The 23,137-nt window shown below is 57.5% G+C and overlaps 1 protein-coding gene across 1 annotated transcript; it reads right to left on the reverse strand.

The window, feature by feature from the left end:
• Nucleotides 1-4,536: 4,536 nt before the first annotated feature.
• CC2D1B (coiled-coil and C2 domain containing 1B) lies at nt 4,537-20,611 on the reverse strand. Its single transcript, XM_027838024.1, has 25 exons — nt 20,533-20,611; nt 20,172-20,264; nt 16,978-17,125; nt 15,252-15,364; nt 14,583-14,729; nt 13,045-13,173; nt 12,653-12,899; nt 12,275-12,384; nt 11,938-12,013; nt 11,404-11,496; nt 11,116-11,246; nt 10,515-10,587; nt 10,197-10,321; nt 9,727-9,865; nt 9,395-9,573; nt 9,053-9,178; nt 8,783-8,841; nt 8,071-8,187; nt 7,899-7,972; nt 7,728-7,786; nt 7,325-7,376; nt 6,921-7,020; nt 6,469-6,559; nt 6,221-6,350; nt 4,537-5,230 (listed from the first exon to the last, which is right to left on the reverse strand). Exons 2-24 carry the CDS (start codon nt 20,235-20,237, stop codon nt 6,222-6,224), a joined length of 2,583 nt encoding a protein of 860 aa, XP_027693825.1. The 5' UTR covers nt 20,238-20,264; nt 20,533-20,611; the 3' UTR covers nt 4,537-5,230; nt 6,221.
• Nucleotides 20,612-23,137: the final 2,526 nt, after the last annotated feature.

Raw genomic sequence — 23,137 nt, forward strand, 5'->3', positions numbered from 1 at the left:
TAATCCTGGGGTGCCTCTCCTGGTTTCCACAGAGAAGGGTTCATCAGTCACATCTGTTGATTCTTTCAGTCGCCTAGGATGTAACCAGCTGGGCAACGAGAGAAGTTCGTCAAGAGCAGCTGAGTGATTCTTACCACTTTCCTTACTATGGTTATCAACCGATCATTGCTCTTTTTTTCCCCATCTTTTCTAGTCCAGTGATCATTCTCAGCAGAGAAGACAAGCATGATAAAAATTCAGCGGCTCTCCCTTTGTAGTCAGTTATCATTCCGTCCACTCTGAAAAATGAGCCTTGCTCTTCAGATCTCTTTCCCAGAGGATAAACCCTCTCTTGGTTCTGAGTTTTGTGTGGCAGCCCCGAGTCTGAGTGTTCTCATTCCTGTTAACTTCCTGTTACTTCCACCTTGGTCTTTATCAGTTAATTATCGAGTTCCCCTTGCATCTGAATTAGTCTCTTCAGACAACTCCCCTTTTCCCTCCTCATCAGAATTGCTCCTCATTTTGCCTCCAGAATTCCATTCTGAAGTTTCCCATGGTTCAGGAACTGGCTTCCTTTGTAGAACTTTTAGTCCATGAGAGCCTACCCACCCTTCCATTGAACGATTTAAAATAGACTCTCTCAAAGTCTAGGGAGGCTGGGAGTCTTTCCTCTCCACCTCCATCACAATTCCAAGAGGAAGTGGGCACTTTTTACACGAGGATGAAAAAAGCAGCTTTATATTATAGATCTATTATAGACGGCCTTTGCAAAGAGCGGAAGAGCTAGATGGAGGACAGTAGTGGGAATAGGTCAAGGGAGGGGTTTTGAAGAGGAGGGAGACTTGTTGGGAGGCGGTAGGGAAGTAGCCAGTGGACAGGGAGAGGCTGAAGATGAGTGAGACAGCAGGATGGCAGTGAGGGCAATCTGCTGAAGGAGAGAGAGTTGAAATGGATTGCTTGTGTAGGTAGAGGGGAGATAGGGCCACCTTTGTGTGAGCCAGGCTTGAAAGAGAGTGACAGAAGGAATCTGAAATGAGGAAAAGGAGCTCGTGTTGAGTAGCCCCTATTTTTTTCTGTAAAATGTGAGGCAAGGTTCTCAGCTGAGTGGGGGGAGGAGGAATAATGGCAGGTTAGAGGAGGAATGAGGTCTGGAAGACCCATCTGGAGAGAATGGGAGTGAGTTGATAAGGGAAGAATAGTAGGAATGCTGAGCATCATGGAGGGCCCAGTTGAGGTTGCTTAACATGAATTCTTAGTGAGCCCAGTGAGAACAGGTGTGTCATTTTCTTCTTTTTCATCTTCATTCAGCAGCAGGTGTATAGGAGTGAAGGTGACAAATGGTGGGGGTGGTCCAAGGCAGAGGCATGGAAGGGCACAAGGGGCTGGGGACTCAAGAGAACAGGACAGTGTGGAATTGAACTGATTGAACAGGGGGTCAAGATGGGGAGAAGAGAGAGTGACTAGTGCAGGGGAGATGGTCTGGGAGAGTTGAGGGGTGAAAGGATTGGAGGTCACGGTGTGGATGGCAGAGGGAGAGGTGGAAAGCCAAAAGATGGTGATCAGAATAGGAGAGGAGTACTGGGTTCCAGTGGGCAGTTAGGCTCTTCGCTCCACCCAAGAACTTTGTGAAATGGATTTATGTTAGCTCAAGCTAAGAACAATAGAATGGACTGCCTTGGGAGGTAGTGAGCACCCTATTATGGAAAACCAACCAGAGATTGTATTGGAGCTTTAGAACTAGAAGGGTTAGATTAGATTAGAACATCTTCACAAAAGAAATAAGCCTAGGGAGGGGAGGGGATTTGCCCAATTCACACAATTCGTATTAAGTGGCCTAGTCAAGATTCAAGCCTACGTCCTGGCTCCAAACCCAGCATTTCTTCCCCACATGGATGGTTCAGTGCCGTAGATAATGCCTCCGTGGACTAGCTCTCTTCTGGGATTCTCAGGATCCCAACTTGGGGTTACCCAGGCCTGGTTGAGGGCCTTTTCCCAGAGCCCAGGGAAGCAGAACCCCTCCCAATGTCCAACTCCAACAAAAGCCTTTAAGACAAGTTTGTGACCCAGCGTTGCATAGAGGCCCAATTTTTCCTGAAACCCACGAGCATGAAGCCAACTGGAGCTGAGTGGGCAGCAGCCATGGGGAATTCTCAGGGGCCAAACAAAGCCTTATTGAAGCAGGCCTTTACTGAGGGCTTAATTTGAATGCCCCTCTCTGTGCCTGCTAAAAGAAAATAACAGCACAGCAGAGACCAAAGAGGGCCTTAGAAACCATTGGGACCAAACTCCTCATTTTTCAGATGGAGAAACAGAGGCCCAGAGACTAGAAGGGCCTTGTCTAAGGTTATACACCTGGATTGCTGAGCTACCACTTTAAGCCATGTCTCCTTTCTCCTAGCCCAGTGTTCTTTGGACTTGGGGTACCACAAATTCTCAAAGTGCTGCAGCATGGTATGAGGACTAGAGTGCTGGACCCCAAGTTCTCTGACACTAGTGGGGTGGGCCTGGCCTAGTCACTTCACCTGTGAGCCTATTTCCCCATCTGTGAAATGGGCACAGCATAACCTATCATACCCAACTGAGGTTATTACAGGGTTCATGTGAAGCCACACATGAAACACCCCCAACCTTTAAAGGGCCCTGAAAAGGGTATTATGCTCAGTTGTATTTGGGTTGCCGATGGATGCCTCCTCAAACCTTAACTTAATGCTGAGGAAAGGAAGAGAAAAGGGTTGGGTATTGCCAAGTCGGGAGGCCATGTCCTCCTAAGCAGACATGGCTAGCTGAGCAGGGTCAGACCTGCAGACTGTTGGCATTGAATGTATGCCACTTCCACTCACGAGACTGGCTCTTGTGGTGGGTCACGGGAGGTGAATTGTTCTACAGAAGTTCAGTAACTTGCCCAAGGTCATGCAAGTGAGTGAAGACCCAAAGCTGTCTGGATTCTGCGGTCCATGCCTTCCTGCACCCCGCCCTTGGCCAGCCCAGCCCGCAGAGCCAGGCATTCTGTAGGAGTGGGGGCGCCGGCTGACCCTCACCTAGGGAGGCAGCCCACAGCGAGAGCAGCAAGAGAGGACACTTTGGGCTCAATTTCAGAAAGAACTTGTTAGTGGAGTCACAGCTCAGTGCTGAGCCTCCAAGCAGAGGCTGGATGGTCACCTAGGAATGACCCTGGAAGGGACCTTAGAGGTCAAGTCCAACCCCATCATTTTACAGATGAGCAAACTGAAGCCCCGAGAGGTGCGGTGGGCAAGCACCCAGGTCATGCAGGTACCACCCGACGCAAGCCTCTTCCCAGCACTGGTCCACACCACTCTGCCTCGTCAGGAAAGCTGGAGGGAAGATTCCTTCGGGGACATGGGCTGGCCTGCCTGGCTGTAGATTCCTTCTGACAAGTACATCCCAGAGCCCCGGGATCCCACCGGGCTCCCAATTCCAGTCTCCCAGGCCCTGGCTGTGTGACTGTGGCCAGGTGCCCTCTATCCCCCCAAAGTGTGGATGAACCCCCCACCCCATTTCCATATCAGTCGTGTTGTAAAGAATTAGAGCCAATGGAAGACACCACGAGAAAGAAGAAACCAAAAAGAGAGAGAGCAAATAGGCTTCGATCTGCATCCAGACTCTGCAGCTCGCTCTGTCGCAAGGCCCTTGGAGATGTCTTTGATCCTTGCCTTGCTGAGAAGGGTTAAGTTTATCAATATTAGTCATCGCACAACGTGGCTGTTATCGTGTACAGCGTTCTCTTGGTTCTGCTCACTTCAGTCAGCATCAGACCGTACAAGTCATTCCAGGTTTTCTTTAAGTCTGCTTGCTCGTCATTTCTTATGGCACAATAGTATTCCATTACATTCATATACCACAACTTGTTCAGCCATTCCCCACTGAGGGGCATCCCCTCACTTTCCAGTTCTTGGCCACCATAGGAAGAACTGCTGTAAGGATAAGACTCTTCTCCCCTCCCCCTCCAATGAATGGAGATGCACTCATCTCTATGGGCCTCCTAGCCCCAGCCCACTCTGTACAGTAGGTTCCCCCAGTGCCACCATCTTGGGTAAGAACCAGAAACAAAAGATCCTTCCTGCTCCCTGGATCTGCAAGGAAGGAAATTGGCCATGGGAGAGTTTACTGCTGGAGAAAGTTAGAAGGGGGCGCTACACCTTTCTTTCTAACGTAAAGCTTTGCCCAGTAAATGGTCCACTTGGCAAATGCCTCTGGACTCTTCACACTTGGCAAGAGAGAAGCTTTACAGAGATCCAAGGGCCCTACCTCAGTTTCCCTCCTCTGATGAGTTTGCTTTCTCTCAAGCCCTGGTACTCAAACCTAGCCTTGGTTCTGCCTGGCCCACGGGGCAGGACCAGGAACAATGGAGGGGGAAGCTGCCAAGGGGCCAACAGAGGTTGGAGGTGGACACAAACTATTATAAAGATCAGAGCTCCCAGAATGGGACAGGCTGTCTTGGGCGGTGGTGTGCACCCCCCACCTCATCTTCAAGGAGAGGCTGGGCGCCCACGCCTCTGAGGGCTAGTACAGGCACAAAGATACACAAACACAGCTGACTTCTGTTTCCAAGTTAACTATCTTTTAGTCTTGGGGGAGGGGGGGCAGATCTGGGGAACACAGCATCCCTCCCCTCCCCCAACGTGGTACCCAAGGCCGCTTTTTCCTCCTCTCAACATTTTGGGAAGTAGGAAGCTAGTGCAAGTTACTGTCCGAAAAGAAGGCACAGAACCCAGGCGGAGGAGCAGAGCAGGGGCCGGGCAAGATGCGCAGCCGCTCCCCAGAGGGAGGCCCGAGGTCCCGCTCACCTCCCCAACCTTCCAGTCATGTCTGTCTTAAAGGCACATCCAGAGAGAGGGGCCGAGGAGCAAGCAGGGGCTGGACTGGGGCCCAGCCTTTCCGGGGCCCTGAGCTGACCAGGCCTTCCCTTTGTCTTCCGCTAGCATGTGGGTCAGAAGAGCCGAGGGCCAAGGAGCACAGCCCAGCCCGGACGAGGTCAGCAGAAGGGCGGCAGGGAGCCTGAGCCTATCGACAGAGATGGGCTGGGGAGGCCGGCAGGGCTCGACTCCAAGTGCTGAAGGCAGAGGGGTTGCTGCCCACCACCACTCACGTGGCTGATGCCCCACAGCAAGGTGGCAGCTCTCCAGCACATGGGGGCGTGTAGCATGGTCAGTAGTGCATTTGCTTAACAGGTCTTTGGTGCTCGGGGTAGCAGCGTCTTCTTTATGTCCAAAGCTTCTGGTCTGGGGCAGAGCTGGAAGCAAGCAGTAGGCCTGGGGTTGACTCTCTCTACCCTGTGCCCTAATGGAGGAGGCTTCTAGAAGGGATCCCCTCATGGCCCTCAGCCTCAGTCTCCTCTTCTGAAAAAAGGCCTAATAACAGCACCCACCTCCCAGGGGCATCACAAGGGTCAAGGAAGAATGGAGGGGAAATGCTAAAGACACATCACATCACGGCTGTTAAGAGACCAGAGCTGGAAATGGAGACAGAAGGCGCTTAGCTAAGGTCATGGCTACCAATATGAGGCAGAATTCAGATGCAGGTCCTCCGATTCCCACCTTCCACATAGGGAGGCCCAGGGATGCCCTGCTTTGGGCATCTCTCTTTGCACAGAAGCCTGGACAAAGCGCCCCACTGTGTTCAACACAACCCAGACAGGGCTCTGCGGCCCAGCGGATGGAGGTGCTGCACTAAAGTGGGGGAGACAGTCTCCAGTCTGCCTCAAGAACCTTTTCAGCTGAGTGACCCCAGCACTCAGTTCCCACAAACGATCTAAGGTCCTACTTAGGTGTGCACAGCACAGGCTCTGAATTGGAAAGCAATTCCTTGGACCCAACCGCTGCTGGAAGAGTCACCACCCTGCAACTTGCATCCACGCCCTGGGAGGGCTAACCAGATCAAAGCCCAGCAGAATGTGGAGGGCTGAGGCAGGGCTCTGCTACTTTGGGCTGTGTGACTCTAGCTAATTCGGTGCCACCTTCTACTCTGGATGACCTTGGAGAGATCCCAGATTCCTCCCAGCTCTACAAGCTATTTGCTCCCCCTCATCCTGGGGTCTAGACCCCAAGGACAGGCCGTCAGGGTGAGGAGGTCTTGGGAATTTCTTGCCAGGGCTCAACCCCCAGAGGCCTCACCCAACTTCAGGGACCCCTCCCAGGGCAGCAGCACTGGGGGAAGGGGGGAGGGGTTACACATCAGGCTCCCCACCCCCCACCCCAGCTGTCAATGTGGAACAACTGCTCACCTCAGATGCCCCTGGGCTCTAGGACCAGCCAGTTCTCTGTGACCATCTGTATATCCTGTCCACTCAGAGGCTCCCGGAGCCTTACCTTCACCTCCAGTTTGCCCCCAGTTGGCTTCCTGCCATCTAAGACCTGTGAAAGGGGCCAAACATGGAGAAGAGACTGAGCCATTCAAGTCACTGGGCCTCAGGAGGGTCTCGCCCCGCCAGCCAGGCCTAAGGCTCCAGAGACAAAGCCCCAGCCCCCCTACCTCCAGGATCTCCCTGATTTCACACTCGGTCTCCAGCCGCTCAAGCTTCAGATGGGCCGTCCCAACCTGCTTATCGCTTCTGAAGAAGGATCTGTGGATGGGGGTGGAAAGGGTGGGTGAGCTCAGTCCCGTCTCATGGGGTGAGAGTGGGGAGGTGCATGAGAATGGCCAGTCACAGATCCCCAGGCCCAACAGGAAGGGAGAGGGCTCAGGGCCAGGCCCTGCTTTGGACAGCAATCAGGTCAACCTGAGGAAGAATTTTGTAACAAGCAGATCCTACAGATCTGCCATGTAAGGTAAGGAGCTGTCCATCTCCAGGGGAATTCAAGCAAAAGCTGGACGCTCATTTGTGAAAGACACTGCAGTGGGGATCCCCGCTCTCCATCTGGCTAGGCCTGGAGTCTACCACTCCCACCCCCCTGCCCCCCACTTTTATGGAGGCCAGACCTCACCCCTTGTGAAAAATCTCAAACTTGATCCCCTTATTCTGGACCAGCCTGCGGAAGCCCCGGTGGTGCCGATTGATGTTCAGTTTGAAGAGCTGGTCAAACTCTGCTGGGAGGGGGGGGGGGCATGAGAGAGGGGAGCAGGGGGGCCCTAGAGCCAGAGAGGCCTGGCAGCTGTCCAGCCTCATCGCCTTGTTCTACACCCGAGCAGCCTCGTGCAAGGCGACAGGGCGAGACTGAGGGGCAGAGCCAAAACCTGAACCCGTGGGCCTCCGCCCCTAATCCCCCAATTCCCAGCAGCTGCCCAGAGGCGGCCACCCTGGGGGCCAGGCCTCAGGCCTCCCCTTCCCCTCTCCCATGGGTGCCCAGCATCTCTTGGCCTCAGGGACAGGGTGGCTCTGGGCTCCCACCTGGGGAGTTGGTGTTCTTCACCACGGACGTCTTGCTTTTCTGGGCCTGGTCCTGGGGACACATGGACAGAAGAGGGTGGCCAGGGCAGTCAAGAGAGGTGGGAGCTCTGGGTCAGGACAAGGGCTGGGCATGAGTGGCACTGGCAGAGGAGGTTGGGGAAGGGACGGGATGACCTCAGAATGTTAGAGCTGAGACTTTAGTTAGTTAGAGACTTTTGGCATCGAGGCCACTGCCCTCATGGTACAGATGAGGAAACTGAGACCAAAGGAAGGGAAGTGACTGGTCCAAGGTAACCTAGGAAGCCAGAGAATTGGCAGCGGCCATTTCTTTGTCTCCCTGCCCTTTAGGACCCCAGAGGGTCTGGGGGTGAGGGCAGGAGACACGAGGCAGGGCGTTGCTCACCGAGCTGGGATAGTGGAACTCAAATCGAACAAACGCGTCTAGGTCATCGGGAGTCACACCTGTGCAGGGGATACAGGGGCAGGGCTTCAGCACTTGGCCAGCACTCCCAGCAGAAGGCCGGGTAGCCCCAAGGGCCCCGAGCCCCACCCCCTAAAGGGAGCCCAAGAGCACCTGGCGGGGCTGGGAGATTCATGCCCCTCACGACGAGAAGATGCATCTCGGTGCTGTTGAGCTCTGAGAAGATCCTTGGGGGAGACAAGGCAGACGGAGATGGCGAGGTGCCGAGGCTGCTCTAGGCCCACTGCCTGGGCTTTGTTCTCCTGCCCTCCCCCAAAACACACACCTCACGGTCTGGAAGGTCTTCTCCTCGAAGTGGTGGCTGGGAGGGTCCAGGCCTTGTGCCTGCGCCAGCTGCAGCATCTCCAGCTGTTTCTTACGGTCCTCGGCCAGCTTCTCAAACCTGTCAGGGACGGGTAGGCTGGAGTCAGAAGGGACCCCAGAGGCCGGCTGGGCACAGGCAGCCTCCCCAGTGAGGTGATGGCCAGCCCTTCTTGCAGCCCTCCCTCCACAGAAGGGAAGCTCACCACCTTTGGGGACAGCCTCCCCTACTCAGGGACACCTCTCAGCATGAGGTGATTAGCCCCATTTGGTTGGTTAGCCCCAATGGGCTCTGTGCTGGCTTCCTCATGGCTCCTGCTATGCTCCCCATGGCCAAGCAGAGCAAGGCTGACTTCCGTCATTCCCCCAGCAGCCCTTCGAGGAGATGCCTGCAGACCTCCATCAGGTCCTGGCTGAGCACCCCCACCTTCAGGTGACCTTTCTACAGTATCCCAAAGGGGCCTAGGCCCCCTCCGCCACCACTTGAGGGCCTCCCTCCTCGCCCCTGCCCTACCCTTCCTCCCTGTTTTCCCTTCAGCACCAAGGCCCTGCCAGAGCATTAGAGACAGAAGGGCTCTTAGACATCTGGTAAAGGCTGCCAGGCCAGCGCTGCCCACATCTGAACGAGGCCCTGTGGCCCCAGCCCACATCCCAACAGCTGATGCTGGATCACTCACCGCGTGGTTTCTGCCACGTTGCCCTGGTGCATGAATTGCTTGGAGTACAGCAGGCACTTCTGGGAAGGGAAGCAAAGCACAGTGGTAGATGCCTCGGGGCAGGAAGCCCAGCCTCGGGGCTCTCATAGTGGGAAGTCTGCCCTGACTGAGCCGCTATCTGCCCCCCAGTTATTTTTCCCCACGTTTCTTCTCGTTCTGCCCCCCCTCCCCCCGAGGCCAGCCCGAGAAGGTATAGCTCCTCTGGAAAGGAGCCCCAGGAGAGGTCCTGACCTCCTGCTGCTCCTGCAGCATCTTGTGCAGTTGAACGTACACCTCCTCGGCCTTCTGGGAGAGCCCCACGTCCTCGGGGCGAATGAGAACGAAGCCGCCGTCCTCGTCGGTCAGAGGGGAAGATACCTGCCCCATCCCCAACACAGAAAGGAGCTCGGGAAGCCTCCCAGAAGTCAACAAGCCCGACCCCCCACTATCTACAGTTCACAGAACAGAAGCTCCTTGAAGGCAGGGCATGGCCATTTTTAGTACCCAGAAGATGGTCTCTTTCCCCACAAGCACTTCAGAAACCTCTAACTGGTGTGGACACCCTCCAGCCCCCCACCCGGCCCCCAGGCACACCTTGGTCCCGCTGCTGCCCACACGGCCGCTGCCGCGCACCAGGGCTATCTGCGCATCCAGGGCCTTCGCTGCCCGGAGGTGGGCTTTGGCCTGCTCCAGGTCTTTGGCCCGTTTGGCTTGCAGGGCAGCTCGCTGGCACTGGAGTCTGCGGCCCTCCAGCAAGGCCAGCTGTTCCTGGGCTGAGTGGACAAGAGCCCCTGCTGGCCTGGCCTGGGAGCTCTGAGACCCCAGTGGGGGCCCCCAGAGTCTTTCCTTACCCTCCCCAGGGGCCCTGGGTCCTCTTCTCCCTTGCCAGGGTCAAGGGCTTCCCCCCATTCCCTGGACAGGCTTACCTGCTGCGGACAAGGCCTCCTGGGAGGTAGAGCCCTTGAGCTCAGGGGATGGCACAGCCGAGGGCCTGGCTACCTGGGGAGCTTGGCTAGGCCGCTGAGCTGGCTTCTTGGCCACTGGAGCCTGGGGCAGGGACTCTTCCTAAGGAGGTGGGAGGGGATGATCACAAGAGCAGATCCAAATCCGCAGGGGGCCGCTGAGGTCCCCTAGTGACTTCTCCAAGGTCGGGGGTGGGGGGGGGGTGGTCAAACAAACTCAAATCTCTTTTAACTCCAAATCCAAGGCTCTGCTTCCAATATATCACTGTCTTCACTATCACCCCTTTACAGAATGGGAAACTGAGGCTCAGGAAGGATAAGAGACTTGGTAACCCAAGGCGACCAAGGTAGTGAGCAGCAGAGTTAAGTTCAAATTGAAACCCAAGTGGTCAGGCTCCAGAGTGAGGGCACCTTCTGCCCACGGGCCTCCATACCTCATCCTCATCCTCATCTTTGTTCTCCTCGTGGCCACCCAGAAGCTGAGCCGCCTTCAAGGCTGCAGCCAACGGGTTGTCCTCAGGGCCTGTGGGGGGCTCCAAGCCCGGGATAGGAGGGAATCCTGGAGGGGAGAGGTAGGAGAGGCCTGAAGGGCGAGGCTCTGAGCTGGAGGTCCCCCCACCAATGTAGGTCCTTCCAGGAGTGAGAGGCTTCCCCCTTCATTCCTCTCCTCCAGCCTTGACTAAGGCCTCAAGGAGCCCCCACATGCTCCTATCCCGTTTCCCATCCCCAAGGGGCCCCAGCTTCTGACCCACCTGGGGGGACAGGAAGTTCTGCCAAGTTCACTTTCCGCCCAGCTTTGTGAGCTCGGATGGCCTCCTGGTATTGCTAGAATTAAGGCCGGGAGGGAGGAAGGGTCAAGGGTGAGATGAGCCAATGCCCCTCCCCTGCCCAAAATGCCAAGCTGGCACAAAGAGGGACCGGGGGCTGCAGAGCTGAAGAGCATCTAGTCCAACCTCTCCTTTGATAGAGGAGGAAACTGAGGCACATTCTGCCCCCTCTCCAGGGCACAGGGAAAGAAGGGAATTGGGGGAGGGTGACAGAGGAAACTAAGGCCACAAGGCCCCTGGCCCTCCCACTCTGGAGCTCCAGGGTAAGGAGGCAGATGGAGGAGGTGGTAGCAGTCACCTGGGCTGAAGCAGGATACCAGGATTTTATCCCCAGCCCTACCACTGACTTGCTGTGTGACCCTGGGCAAGTCCTGTTCCCCTTCTCCCTCAGCTGCAGGGGTACCTCCCGGCTCTGTCACTCTGGTTCTGTGAATGGGTCCTTGAGCGGTTCCTCGTCCAGCCTGGCTGCAGAGCCAGGTCCAGAGCTTGCCCATCCCCCTCCCCATGCTCTAAAACACAAGGTCACCTTGGCAATGCGTGCGTGCATGCGGGCCTTCCGCTCATCTCCGCTGCTTTTGGCCTGGGTGGCAGCTTCTTGGTACTTGCTTAGCCTCTGGCCCAAGGCCTCTAGAACCGTCTGGGGCTGGGGAGAGGCCACTGGGCCCAAAGAGGCCGTCAGCTATTTCCCCTCCCTGACCCCAACCCTGCTCCCACCCACCCTGGGGGGTGTGTGGTCCCCATCCCAAATAGTTCAGCAGGGGCCAGGCCAGGGCTGGCTGGGGCCCGCCCAAGCCTCTCCCTGTTCAGTGTTTACCTGGAGCCTGGGAAGGGGCTGACGTCACAGGCTTTGAATGCTCCAGGGGGCCAGGGCTTGGGGCAGGCAGGGCCTTCTGTGCAGCCTTGAGCTCTGAGGAGAGAATGATAGAGAGCCAAGCACGTCCCACGGCAGCAGGCCGTCTGCTGAGCTGCAGTCCCTGACTGAGGCTTGGAGAGGACCAGGGCAGGAGCAGCCCCGTCTCTGAGGACCCGCATCCTCCCCTCCCCCTCTTCATTCTGCCAGCTCTCTCTCTTTCTGTCTTTGTCCACTGGGCCTTTCACGTAACAACCATGTGATCAACATTTGCTGAGTGAAGGAAAGAAGAGGAAGAGGAGAAGGTGGGGGATAAAGCACGCGCGCATAAAGAGAGTGTTCTCTGCATAACTGGGACAAAACACCGTCCTGCTTCCCTCCCCAGTCCCCAGGCTGCGCTGAGGCTCAAAGGGGCACGAGGAAGCCCAGCTCCAGGTGTGAGCCCAGGGGAGGGAGTGGGGGCACAGGCCGTGCCCAGCTTTGATCCTCCCCGCTCACCTGAAGGGGGAGGAGGCATGCCACTCAGGTCCACAGGCTGCCCACTGTCCATTGCCTCCAGCACGGCACCAAACCTCTGAGAGAAGAGCCAGGTGAAGGCCTCACCCTGGGGAATCGGATTCCACTGCCCTATTCCCATGGTGGCCTCTTATACCGCTGCCACCCAGAGGGCCTGACCCATCATCAACCCGCTCATCTCGAGCCTCAGTTTCTCCGAGCTTCAGTTTCCTCCTCAGTACAATGAGGTGACTGGACAAGGAGTCAGAGACCACGGCCAAAGCCCTCGTGTCCCCAGCTCGAGGGGGTCCCCCCGGGAGTGGCCAGGCCCGGGCCACACCTTGCCAATCCTCATGCACTCTCGGGCCCACTCCAGGTCGCCCTCCTGCTTGGCTTTCAAGGCGGCCTCTTTGTATTCTTTCTGCCGGGTCAGCAACAGCAGCCGAGAGTCTGGCCAGGGGAAAAAGCAGCTGAGGAACCAGGGCCAGGCCGGGCCAGGGGCCGCTGTCCCTCCCAATCCTCCTGGACCCTGGGAAGGAGCTTGGTATCTCCAAATTATTCTGTAACAAGAGGGATGCCCTCACTCCCACATTTGGGTGTTGAGGGAGAAAGGCAGGGCACTGACCGGGCCCCTGGAAACCTTGCTCCAGAGGTCTGGGGCAGCTAGGGGCTCCCGGACAGAAGGGGGTGAGGGGGCACTGGTTGGCCTTTCACATACCTGGCTCAGGGGCAGCTGCTTCCAGGGGTGCTGGGGTAGTTGGGGGGTCTGGGGTAGCTGAAGGGCCCGGTGTAGCTGGGAAGTCTGAGGTAGCTGGAGGGCCTGGAGAAGCCGGGAGTTCCCCACAGCCTTCACTTTCTGCCGCTGGGGGCAGCTCTGGCCTCTTCCCACAAGCCACAGGGGGTGGGATCTCTTCCTCGCTGATTTTCTTGCCCTTTCTCACAGCTGTCAGCTGGGTCTGCAGGGTCTGGAGGAGGAGAACCCATGCTGAGGACACCCCAGGGGTCCCCTAATCTCCCCTGAAACAGACCAGGAAGCCTTCCCCTAGAGACTCTGGTCAGCTGTGGCCAGCCACCCTCCTCCCCACAGGCCTCACACTCCCCACTTCTCACCTTCAGGCCTCGCTCACACCGCCGGGCTTTGGCCCCGTCCCCAGCCTCCTTGGCGCTGGCAGCCGCAGCCTGGTAGTTGGCAATGCGCTCCTCCAGCAGCCCCTGCAACCCTCCTGCTGTGGGCACCCCCTGCAGGGCACAAGGATCAACTGAGAGCTGGATGAGGCTGGGCCAAGAGACCGGGAGCTTTTTACGGATGGAGCAACTGAGGCTCTAGGATGGGAGGGGACTTACTAACCCCCATGGCTAACACCAAGCCCTGATCTCACACTGTACAGATGGGGAAACCGAAACCAAGAAAGCTCGGTGCTTGCTCAGAGTGCGCATAGCTGGGCGTCTGTCCCCTAAAGCCATGCTCTTCACACTGCCTGCCTCTCACAAGGGCAGGAGAAAGTGCCGGTGCCCCCCACCTCCCCCACACCCAATGATACTGACCTAGGGGACTGATGCTGGGGGCACAGGAAGGAGTATGAAGAGACCCCGCCAAAACCCACGCTCCAGGGACCCAGGGCCGGGGGGTGGGGGGGAAGACAGCCTCCCTGATCCTCCAAGGCTTTATGGATCTCAAAGTCTCCACCGGCCAACGGCCCAGACCGCTCCTCCCTTTCGCAGCTGGCTCCTAAAAAAGCCCCTTCCATGCTGCCCCTACCTCCCTGCCTTGCCCTGCCCTCTCATCCAAAGGCCTTCTCTCCATCCTCGTCCCTCCGGACCTCTCTGCTCGTCACCCTCCTCTCCCACCCAGGCTTTCCTGCTGAAGCTTTCTCCCCCTTCTCCTCCTTCCTGCCCAGGGTCTCCCGGGCTCTGGCCTGGGCCCCCTTCTCTTCCCTCTCTTGGTCACTCATTGGCTCTCATGGCTTCCACGACGATCTCTGTGCAGACGGTCCCGAGGCCTGGAGCTCCCTCCCGCATCACCACCTGGCTTTTGGACATCCATCCCACGGGCAGCACAAACTCGCATGTCCAAAATGACCCGTTCCCTTTCGTTCCCAGGCATCCCGTCCCTAATTCTCCCCTCAGGCTCACAGTCTAGGTGTCGCCCCCAACTCTTCACTCTCCCTCAAACCCGTCTCCAAGGCCCGTCGGGGCCCCTCTGCAGCCTCTCTGCTGACCTGGCTCCCACCCCAACAGCCAGCTGAGGCTCTCCCTGCTCAGGGGCCAAGAGGATAAACCTTCTGTGTCTCCCCATCCCCTCCTGCACTGGGGGCTCCTGCCATCACTTCCCTTGGGCACCCCTGCCCGCTGCTGTGCATAGAACACGCTCCTCCTCCTGACCCCCATGAGGTGCCTTTGCTGCTGGTCCCAATACTTGGCTCGTGATCTCTCCCTCTGGACACATTCTGCTCCGAGACCGGGCACGTCTCATAACTGCTCTGGGGAATGGAAGCTCCTCAAGGGCAAGCATGTGTGCCCGCACTGAGGAGACAGCTGCTGACTGAATTAAAATGAACCAAGCGCCGCAAGTGGAAACTGTTCAGAGTTCGGGTAGCAACCGTGTCCACCTGCACACGGGCACACCCAGAGCCACAGAGGCCGTCTACCTGGGAAGGAGAGCCCCCGGCCTCCGGCTCTGGCACCTCGAGGGCTGCTGGGGCAGAAGGCTGCGTGGGGGCCAAGGTCGCCACCTCCTCAGGGCCGCTTTGTCCGCCAACCTCCTCTTCCTCTCCCAGGACCTCCTGCAGCTCCGCCTGAGGGAACAAGAAGGGGGGAAGGAAGCCCCAGGACACAGGCAGCCCCGACCTTGGATGGGGGCAGGAGGCCACGCCAGCAGCCTCCCATCCAAAGGTGAGCCCCCTCCACAAGGGCAGCAGGGGCTTAGGGAAGGGACGGGGGGGGGGGGGGTCTGGAGCCTGAGGAAAGACCTGGGTTCAAATCACCTGATATTTACTTTCAGAAAACCTTGGGTGGGAACTTCCCCTCCCTAGGCCTGTTTCCCTCAGTCAGGCGAGGCCTGGACAGTGGCCTGGGAGGCGCCTTCCTGCCCCAGGCCTCAGATTCCACTGGACCTCAAATACCCCTGGGAAAAGTCACACCTAAGAATCATGAGAACTAGACCTGGGCGGTCATCGTGTTTGGCCCCCTCATTTTATAGAGGAGGAAACTGAGGCCCAGAGAGGGCCAACAACTGGACCCAGATCACTCTGGGGAGGTAGAGTATGCTGGGAGAGAGCTGGTCCCCTAGCCCTACCTGCACCTCCCTGGTCACATACCAGCAGGTCTGTATCTGCCTCCAGCTCCTCATCTTCCTCATCCGAGGCCTCGTCCCCCACATCCTGCATGCATTCAGCAGCAAGCTTCTCGATGTGGGCCATGGGCAGGGGCACTGGGGGTGCAGAGAAGGTCCCTCAGGGCTGAGCCAGACAGAACTGGACCATGATAGAGATCCAGGGGACCTTGGGGATTATCCACTCCAAACCCTTCATTCAAGATAAACTGAGTCCCAGAGAGGAGAAGGGACTTGAGTAAGGTCACACAGCAGTTGAGCAGCAACCTGGGACCTGAACCCAGGACCAGCCCGCCCCCCCCCCCCCGGCCCGAAAGGCCCGCCCCCGGCGGGGGGGGCCCTGGGGGGGGGGCGGGGGGCCCCCCCCCCCCCCCCCCCGCAGCTGCCCAGGAGAGCCCCACCCACACCAGGGCTCTTCAGTCAAGAGTGAGACACTCCCAGGCCCCCCCCCTCCACCAACTCCATCTGCCTCCCCTAGCCAGGCCCCACACAGGAAGCCTGCAGGGCGGCCCCGCCTACGTGGGGGAGGGGCACAGCGGGCAAGTTCTGCCAACTCTGGACTTCTCACCCTCAGTCTGGGGGCCGTCCTCAGGTGAGGGGGTCCCACAGAGCAAGGGCCATCCATGTGTCAGCTCCTGGGCAGCTCCCTAACCCTGTCTGGCCTCCTCTTCAGGAGGGGCCTTGATCCCACACCAGCCCAAGGAGAGGGCCTCGGGCACAGAGCCCTGGGGCCCAGGCTTACTCAAAAGATGAGTAGCCAGCCACCACTGACCCAGTCAACTCGCAAGGACTCTGGTCATAGGCACTGGGGGGGCCAAGAGTCCACACTGGGAATGGCCCATGTGGAGGAGATCCAAGGCCTGGCCCCTAAAGAACAGTAGTGATAACAAAGGAAACAGCCGCTGTGAGTAGGAAGGCAACAATCTCACTGTCCTCCACCCTGGAGCCTAGTGGAGTCACGGAGACTGCAGAGGCAACGTGGCCTAGTAGACCTGCGTTCACATCGAGCCCCAGGTACATCCTAGCTATGAGACTTTGGTCAAGCTGCTTTACTTCTCTGGCCCTGACTCAGTTTCCTCACCTACCGAAGGAGGGGACTGGACATGATGAGTTCAAAGGTCCCACCAGCCTGAAGCTGCTAGGCCCGAGACCAGTCCTGGGCCCCACAGTTTAGGAAGGACGTTGATAAGCTGCAGAGTCCAGAAGAGAGAAGATCTCGACTCATCTGGGTCTCATTTACAAATTGGGAAACTAAGCCCCAAGCTCTGATTTCCACAGGGCCATTGTGAATAGTGGGGGGGGAGGGGTATCCAGTCCAGGCCACAGAAGGAACTTGAGCTCAGAAGACTGAGAGGAGTCAGGACCTGAAGGGCAGCCTGGTGGAAGAGGCTCAGTCCCACTTGGCTTGGCCCCTGAGGGCACAGCCATGAGCAGCAGGGGAAGAAATGCCTAGTAACCAAGAGGGCTGGGCCACTGTGTTAGGTGGTGAGCTCCAGGAAGGCAGTTGTGGCCCCCGGGGACCACACGTCTCCTCCACATGTGGTGGGCAGAGCACCGGAAACACACAAGACTGGGCTTTTCCCCAAACCCATCTTCCCTGGGGCCCAGGCTTTGTGGCCCAGCCTGGGGTTTCTGAGAGGTTCAGAGGCCACATTCCAGGGCTGGGCCTGCGAGCCTGGCCCCCCCAGCCTTGGCCCCAGCCCTTGGCTCACCTTTCCCTTTGGGCCTGGCCTTGCTCTCTGGGGCTCTGGTGTCGCCAGTGAGGGCTAGAAGCTCTGCCTCCAGGTCTCCATCGTCCTCCCCACCATCCTGGTCCTCCAGCAACATGTCTTCTGGACTGAACTCCACAAAGAGTCCCAGCTGTGGGTGGGAGAAGAGGAAAGGAGGGGAGGATGAGGAGGGGCCCAAGCCAGAGGGCTAGAGGACTTAAGATTCACAAATTGATCTCATTGCAACAAGCATTTATTGAGTGCTTGCCAGCCCTGTGAGGTAGGTGACATTATCATCCCAATTTTCCAAATGAGGAAACTGAGGCTCAGAGAGGCTGTTACATGCCCAAGGTCACATAGCAGACCAGGATCTGAAGTTAGATTCATCCCTAATCTGTCTGACTTCTGACTTCAAGTCCAGCCCTCCAGCCACTACCAGGACACAAGGACTTCTCAGTCCAGCCCAATCATTTGACATATAAGAACACAGGCCCAGTTTAAACGGCTTGCCCAGGATCAAAAAAGTGGTTAAGATCAGGGGCAAGATTCTAAGCCACGTTTTCTCCCTCTAAATCAAGGGCTCTTCACCCAGGGTCTGTGAACTTGTTTTTCACAAATACTTTGATAAGCACATGTTTTAACTAGTTTTCTTTGTAATCCTACGTACCTGGTCCAGGACACAAACAACGTGGCAACTGAGTCCAGACCCCAGGCCTTGCTGTCCTCAGATGCTCCCAACCCCCCTCCCAGCCAGGGACACTGGAAGGGACCTTCAAGGGAAACCTGGGCCAAGGGCCACCTTGCAGGCAGCACCGGAGAAGGTGAGGTGGGGGGTGGCGGTTGGGGGGGCTCCAGTGCCACACCCCAGCTCAAACTCGACATGGCCAACCCAGAGCTCACCATCTCCTCTCTCAGGAGCCTCTGCTTTTCCACATTCGCCTGTTATAGTCAAGAGACAAGCCTTCATTCTCCCAGTCAGGTCAGGCTTGGTGCTATCCTCAATGCTCCTCATACTCATCACACACATCCTGTGTGTGGCCAGGCCCTTTACCACACTGGGAGGCCCTGCAGCTTCCCACCAGGTGACTGCAGGAGCCCTAAGTGGTCTCCCTGCCTCCAGGATCTCCTCCAAGGCCTCTTCCAGCTCTAAATTGATGACCCGGATGCACAGATGTGACTCCCCAGTCTAACTCCCAACACCCTCAGCGACTCCCTGTCCCTTTCCAGGCAAAAGCACCAAACGTCTTCTCCTGGGACTGCAGGGTCTTCACAAAAGGGCCCCAGCCCACCCGGCCAGACCCAGCTCATGCTCTTCCTCTCTCCACACTGGGCTTCAGCACTCTCCAGAGAGGTCCTGCACTTCCCCTGCTCTGCTAAATTTCACTCACCCCTTAGGCTGACCAAAATGCCACCTCTGACCTCAGACAGCACAGGATCACGCAGCACCGATGTGCTCCTGTGTATTAGAGTCTCCTCTCCCTATGAGGAGCCCCAGGGGCAGGGTCCCTGCTCACTTCAACTTGGCATCTCAGCATAGTCTAGTGGCTAAAATGCTAGACTTGAACCTGGGCAGACCTGGGTTCAAATTCCATCTCAGACATTTACTAGTTGTAAGACCTTGAGTAGGTCACTTAGAGGCTGGAGATGGGGTCTGAGAGCAGGGCCTGGGGGAGCTCCAGGGGAGGGAGGGAGGCAGCCTCTCCAGCTCACCAGCTATCTCAGTTTGTAAACTGTTGTTTTGTAAATTATAAACTGTGGCTAATAATAGTATCCACCTTTCAGGTTGTTGTGAGGATCAAATGAGATGAAATTTGTAAAGTTCCTGGCACACCAAGTGAAAGTTTAAATTATAAAAACAAACAGGTATACAGTAGGCACCTAATGAATGCTTGTTTCTGTTCTACTTCCTTCCTTTTTCAGGTCTGTTTTTTCATCTGTAAAATGAAGGCTTAATGGCCTGCAAGGTTCCTTCCACTTCCAAATTTAAAATGAACTTGTCCTATTCAAGAAATATTTCTAAGTCCCTCCAGTGACATCCAAGACCTGGTACCAGATGCTGGGGCACTCCAGGGCTCACCGAACCTCCCGGACTTCTCCTTAGCACCCCCCTCATTCCCCGCTGTGTCAGCTATTCCTGGCCCTATCTTTCCCCCCTTTCAGAGGATCTGGGGCATGACTTTGTATCCTTAGCACAGAATGTGGAGCCCTGCCCGGAGCTTAATGAAGAAAAATGCCTGCCTTCAGGGAGCTTCCACTCTAGCAGCTAAGGCAGCAGGGTGCTCTGTGCACAGCAGGGGGCTCAGACATCATTACTGGGAGATCGAAAAGATGGAGGAAGGGAAGCCGCCTGGCCTCACTGAGTCCCATGCTTCTGTTCCCCACCATTCACCTTGCCTTGGTAACCTCCAAAGGCCCTGGGGGTCTTCTCCCAGACTGAGAAGTTGGGCTCACAACCTTTCAGGGCAGCCCAGGCTGACGGGATGCCCACTTGTCTGGTGGCTACCGCCTAGAGCTGCCAGCTATGGCTCCAGGGAGAGCCCAGAGGACCAGGGGATTTCCAGGGGTCCCAAGCTTCTCAGACCAACACCTTTATGTCACAATAAAGAAAGCGAAGCCCAGGGAGGGTGTGACAGGTGCATGGGAGTAGAGGAGCTGAGATTTGAACCCAGGGCCTCTGATTCCAAATCCAGCCTTTTTTCCATCATACCCTGTAGAAATCACCTACATGGGGAACAGGGTTCCCTGCCTTTTAGAGGAGGAAAACGAGATTTACTCCTGATCACAAAAGCAACAAGCCAAGATTCGAAGGCAGACGTGGACTCCCTGTGCTATGCCAGATGCTCAGGCCAGGCCCTGCCCCCCACCCCGGGCCCCAGATATTCACTTTAGGGAGTAAGATTTTCATTGGAATCTCACTTTTTCTTTGCTTTGCTTCGATTCCCGGCCTTTTTGTGAGCCTGGAACCAGCATCCCCACTAGCAGAAGGTAGGGAAGGGAAAGCGGGGCTGTACACCTCCGGGGGTCCCTCAGGACCCCAGCGAGGCCAGAACCTGAGCTCTGACTCTCTCCGGGGGCCTCAGTTTCCCCCTCTGTAAAATGGGGCGCTGACTTCCAAGGGCCATCCCAAGGACGAGGCTCCGGGCCGGCTTTCCCGGCTGGCGGGGCCCTCCCGGGAGGGGGACGGCCCTCCTCCGTACCTGCTTGGCCGCTGCCACCCCCTGGCCTCGGGCCTGGGGGCCCTTCCTGGGTCTCTGTCCAGGCATCTCGGCCTCGGCTGCCTCCTGATGTCCCTGGGGGGGAAAGAATCGGGGAGGCCCCGGCTCAGAACCCGCTCCCCGCGGGGCCCTTCGGTCTGGGCTGGGGCCCGAGAATCTGGAACCCCAGAACCCAGGGAGAACCTTAGGGGGCCTGAGGCTCTAGAGCCGGAGGGAGCCGCTGCTGCCGCCCCCTCCTCGCCCCGGGGCCTCAGGGGCCCTGACAGTGAGAGGCCAGGGGCTGGACCGAATGACCCTTGGGGGACCCTCCCCCGCCCACATCTGGCGGCCCCGCCCTCCACACCTGGCCCCAGGTGGGCCGCAGGGCGCGGGCACGACGAGACGGGGCGCGATGAGGAGGGGTCTGCACTCACTCCGCGCGCCCCCGGACGCCGCCCCCCCAACCCCGTCCCTGAGCCTCCCTCGCTCAGGTCCCGCCGAAGCAGCCGGAAGCCCCTGGAGGCCGTGCGCGACTAGTCCTTCTCACCCCCCACGTGACCCCGCGGGCCGGGCGGCGCCCAGTGCGCACGCGCCCTGGAGAGGGGCGGGGCCCGGGGCGCGCGAGGGGCGGGATGATGAGGCGAGAAATGCGGAAGGGCGTGGCCGTGAAGCCCGCAGAACCACCGGCCCGAAAGCCTGAGGGCCGGGGGGGCGGGGCGAGGAGTGGGGGGGCGTGGCCAGGCCCGCCTCGTCCACGGAGGCGGGGGGAGCGCGCTGCGCTCTTCCTGCGTGCGCGCCCCGCCCCCCACCCAGCACGTCTGCCCCTCCGCCGGCGTGGAGCAGGGTTCGAGGGTGCGGCGGCGGCGGCGGCGGCGGCGGCGGCGGCGGGACAGCCTAGAAGAATGCGCTGCTTTGTTGGAGGGCTTCCGGGGCGGGCTCTGAGAAGTGGGAACCATCCCTGGGGCTGCCGCCCCGGCCCCCCCATCCCACGAAGGGGCCAACAGGGAAACGGTACTGGGGGGTGAAGAGACTCAGCTTTGCCCGAGTGTGAAATGGGCGTGCACTTATTAATCGCCTGTTGTGTGGCAGGCTCCAGCTCTGGACGTGCAAACAACTCGGTACAAGTATGCTATAGACAGGAATACATTGGGGATAATCACAGGCAAGGTTTCCTGTGGGATGTAGGATTTCAGCCGGGACTTTGAGGTGAGGGAGGGCATTCCTGGCTGGAGGCACAGCCAGTGCAAATGCGTAGAGTCTGCAGACAGACTGTCTTGTTTGAGGAACAGCCCAGGAGGCATGGCTCCCTGGGTTGCAGACGCTGGGGGCGGGGGAGGGGAAGTTGGGTCGGACCTTAGCTTTAGGATGGTCAGTTTTAGGCTCGACTGGAGTGGGGATAGACATGAGGCAGGCAGACCCCCCCCACCCCCCCCAGCTATTGCAATTGTTGGGGTGTGCACCACAGTGGGGGCAGGGGCAGAGGAGAGAAGAGCAGGGTTGAGATTCTAGTGGGCCCATTGTCAGCAGCAGGTGAATGGGGGGGGGGAAGGGGACTCTAGAGGAGAGGACAGCTTTGAGTGGGTCCGGTTCCCAAGGGGTCAAGATGGGGAGAGGAGGCCAGGGAAGACGTGATTCTGAGAATGGCTCCAGAGGCTTCACCGGCCTCACTGCCAGAAGAGGAGTCTACACTCACTGGCTGGTCAGGCTCTACGACCCCCAGATGTCTACCTCTAGCCCAGCACGGGGGATTCATGTTCAAGTCTGGGGCAGACCGATGGCCTTGGAGGGCCCTTCCAGCCCGCAGCTTGTCTCACAAATGACAGCCTCCGGTCCGCTATCCCTCCTGCTTGGGAATGCCCAAGCCGACCCACCCACGAAGGCCTTGTGGCGCTGAGGACCCACCCCGTACCCCCAGAGCAGTCTGCTGTAGTCATTAGCAACTTGTCTTTACATTAGTCTCCTTTCATTGGATCCCAGATTTGCTTTTGGGACCAGGTAGAACCTAACGGCCTCTTCCCCATGCCAGTCCGAAGGCTAAAATTCCTCCCATTTCTCATAGGGCCAGACAGAGCCGCACTCTGGCCACACTCCACTGGGCTTCTCCCATCAGCCTTGGTATTCCGCCTCATCTCCACCTTCTGTCCTTGTGATGGGACGATGGAGCCATGAACTCCAGACCTCCATTTGAGGAGGGGCCCAGGTCATACAATTTCCTCATTTCTCCCCTAGCCACCCTACTTTGGGACTTCTTTGAATTGACCGCCATCCCTTTTTCAGCTTCCTTTTGTCTCTTCCCATTAGATTGAAAGCCCCTTGAGGGCAGGGGCTGTCTTTCTTTTTTGTTTTTGTATCCCTACTGCTTATATGTGAGGCACTGACACATAACAGGTGCCTAATAAATGTTTACTGATTGATGATAGTAGCATTTATGTAGCACCTACTGTGTGCCAGGTACTGTGCTAAACACTTTACAGATATTATCTCACTTGAGGTCAGCTAGCTGACGCAGTGGATAGAGCTTGGGGCCTGGAGTCAGAAGACTCATCTTCCTGAGATCAAATCCAGCTTTAGACACTTACTAGCTGTATGACCCTGGGTATTTGACCCTGTTTGCCTCAGTTTCCTCATCTGTATAATGAGCTGGGGAAGGAAAGGGCAAACCACTCCAGTATCTTCACCAAGAAAACCCCAAATGGGGTCACGAAGAGTTAGACACGACCGAAATGACTGAGAAACAATAAACCCGAAGACAGTAACCAAACTCCAACTATTTGAAGAGTTGTCATATGGACAGACTTGCTCAGTCTGGCCCTAGAGAGGAAAAACTGAGAAATGGGAGGAATTTACAAAGCAGAAAATTCAGGCTTGATGTCAGAAAAAAAAAACTGAGCAAGCGAAGGCCCAGAGTGGAGCAGGTTCCCTTTTATTGGGGTAGGCTTTTCAGAGACTGGCTGAGGACTTAGCGGATT

This window comes from Vombatus ursinus, unplaced genomic scaffold (assembly GCF_900497805.2).
Source record: "Vombatus ursinus unplaced genomic scaffold, bare-nosed wombat genome assembly UNPS02014825.1, whole genome shotgun sequence".
Lineage (NCBI taxonomy): Eukaryota > Metazoa > Chordata > Mammalia > Diprotodontia > Vombatidae > Vombatus > Vombatus ursinus.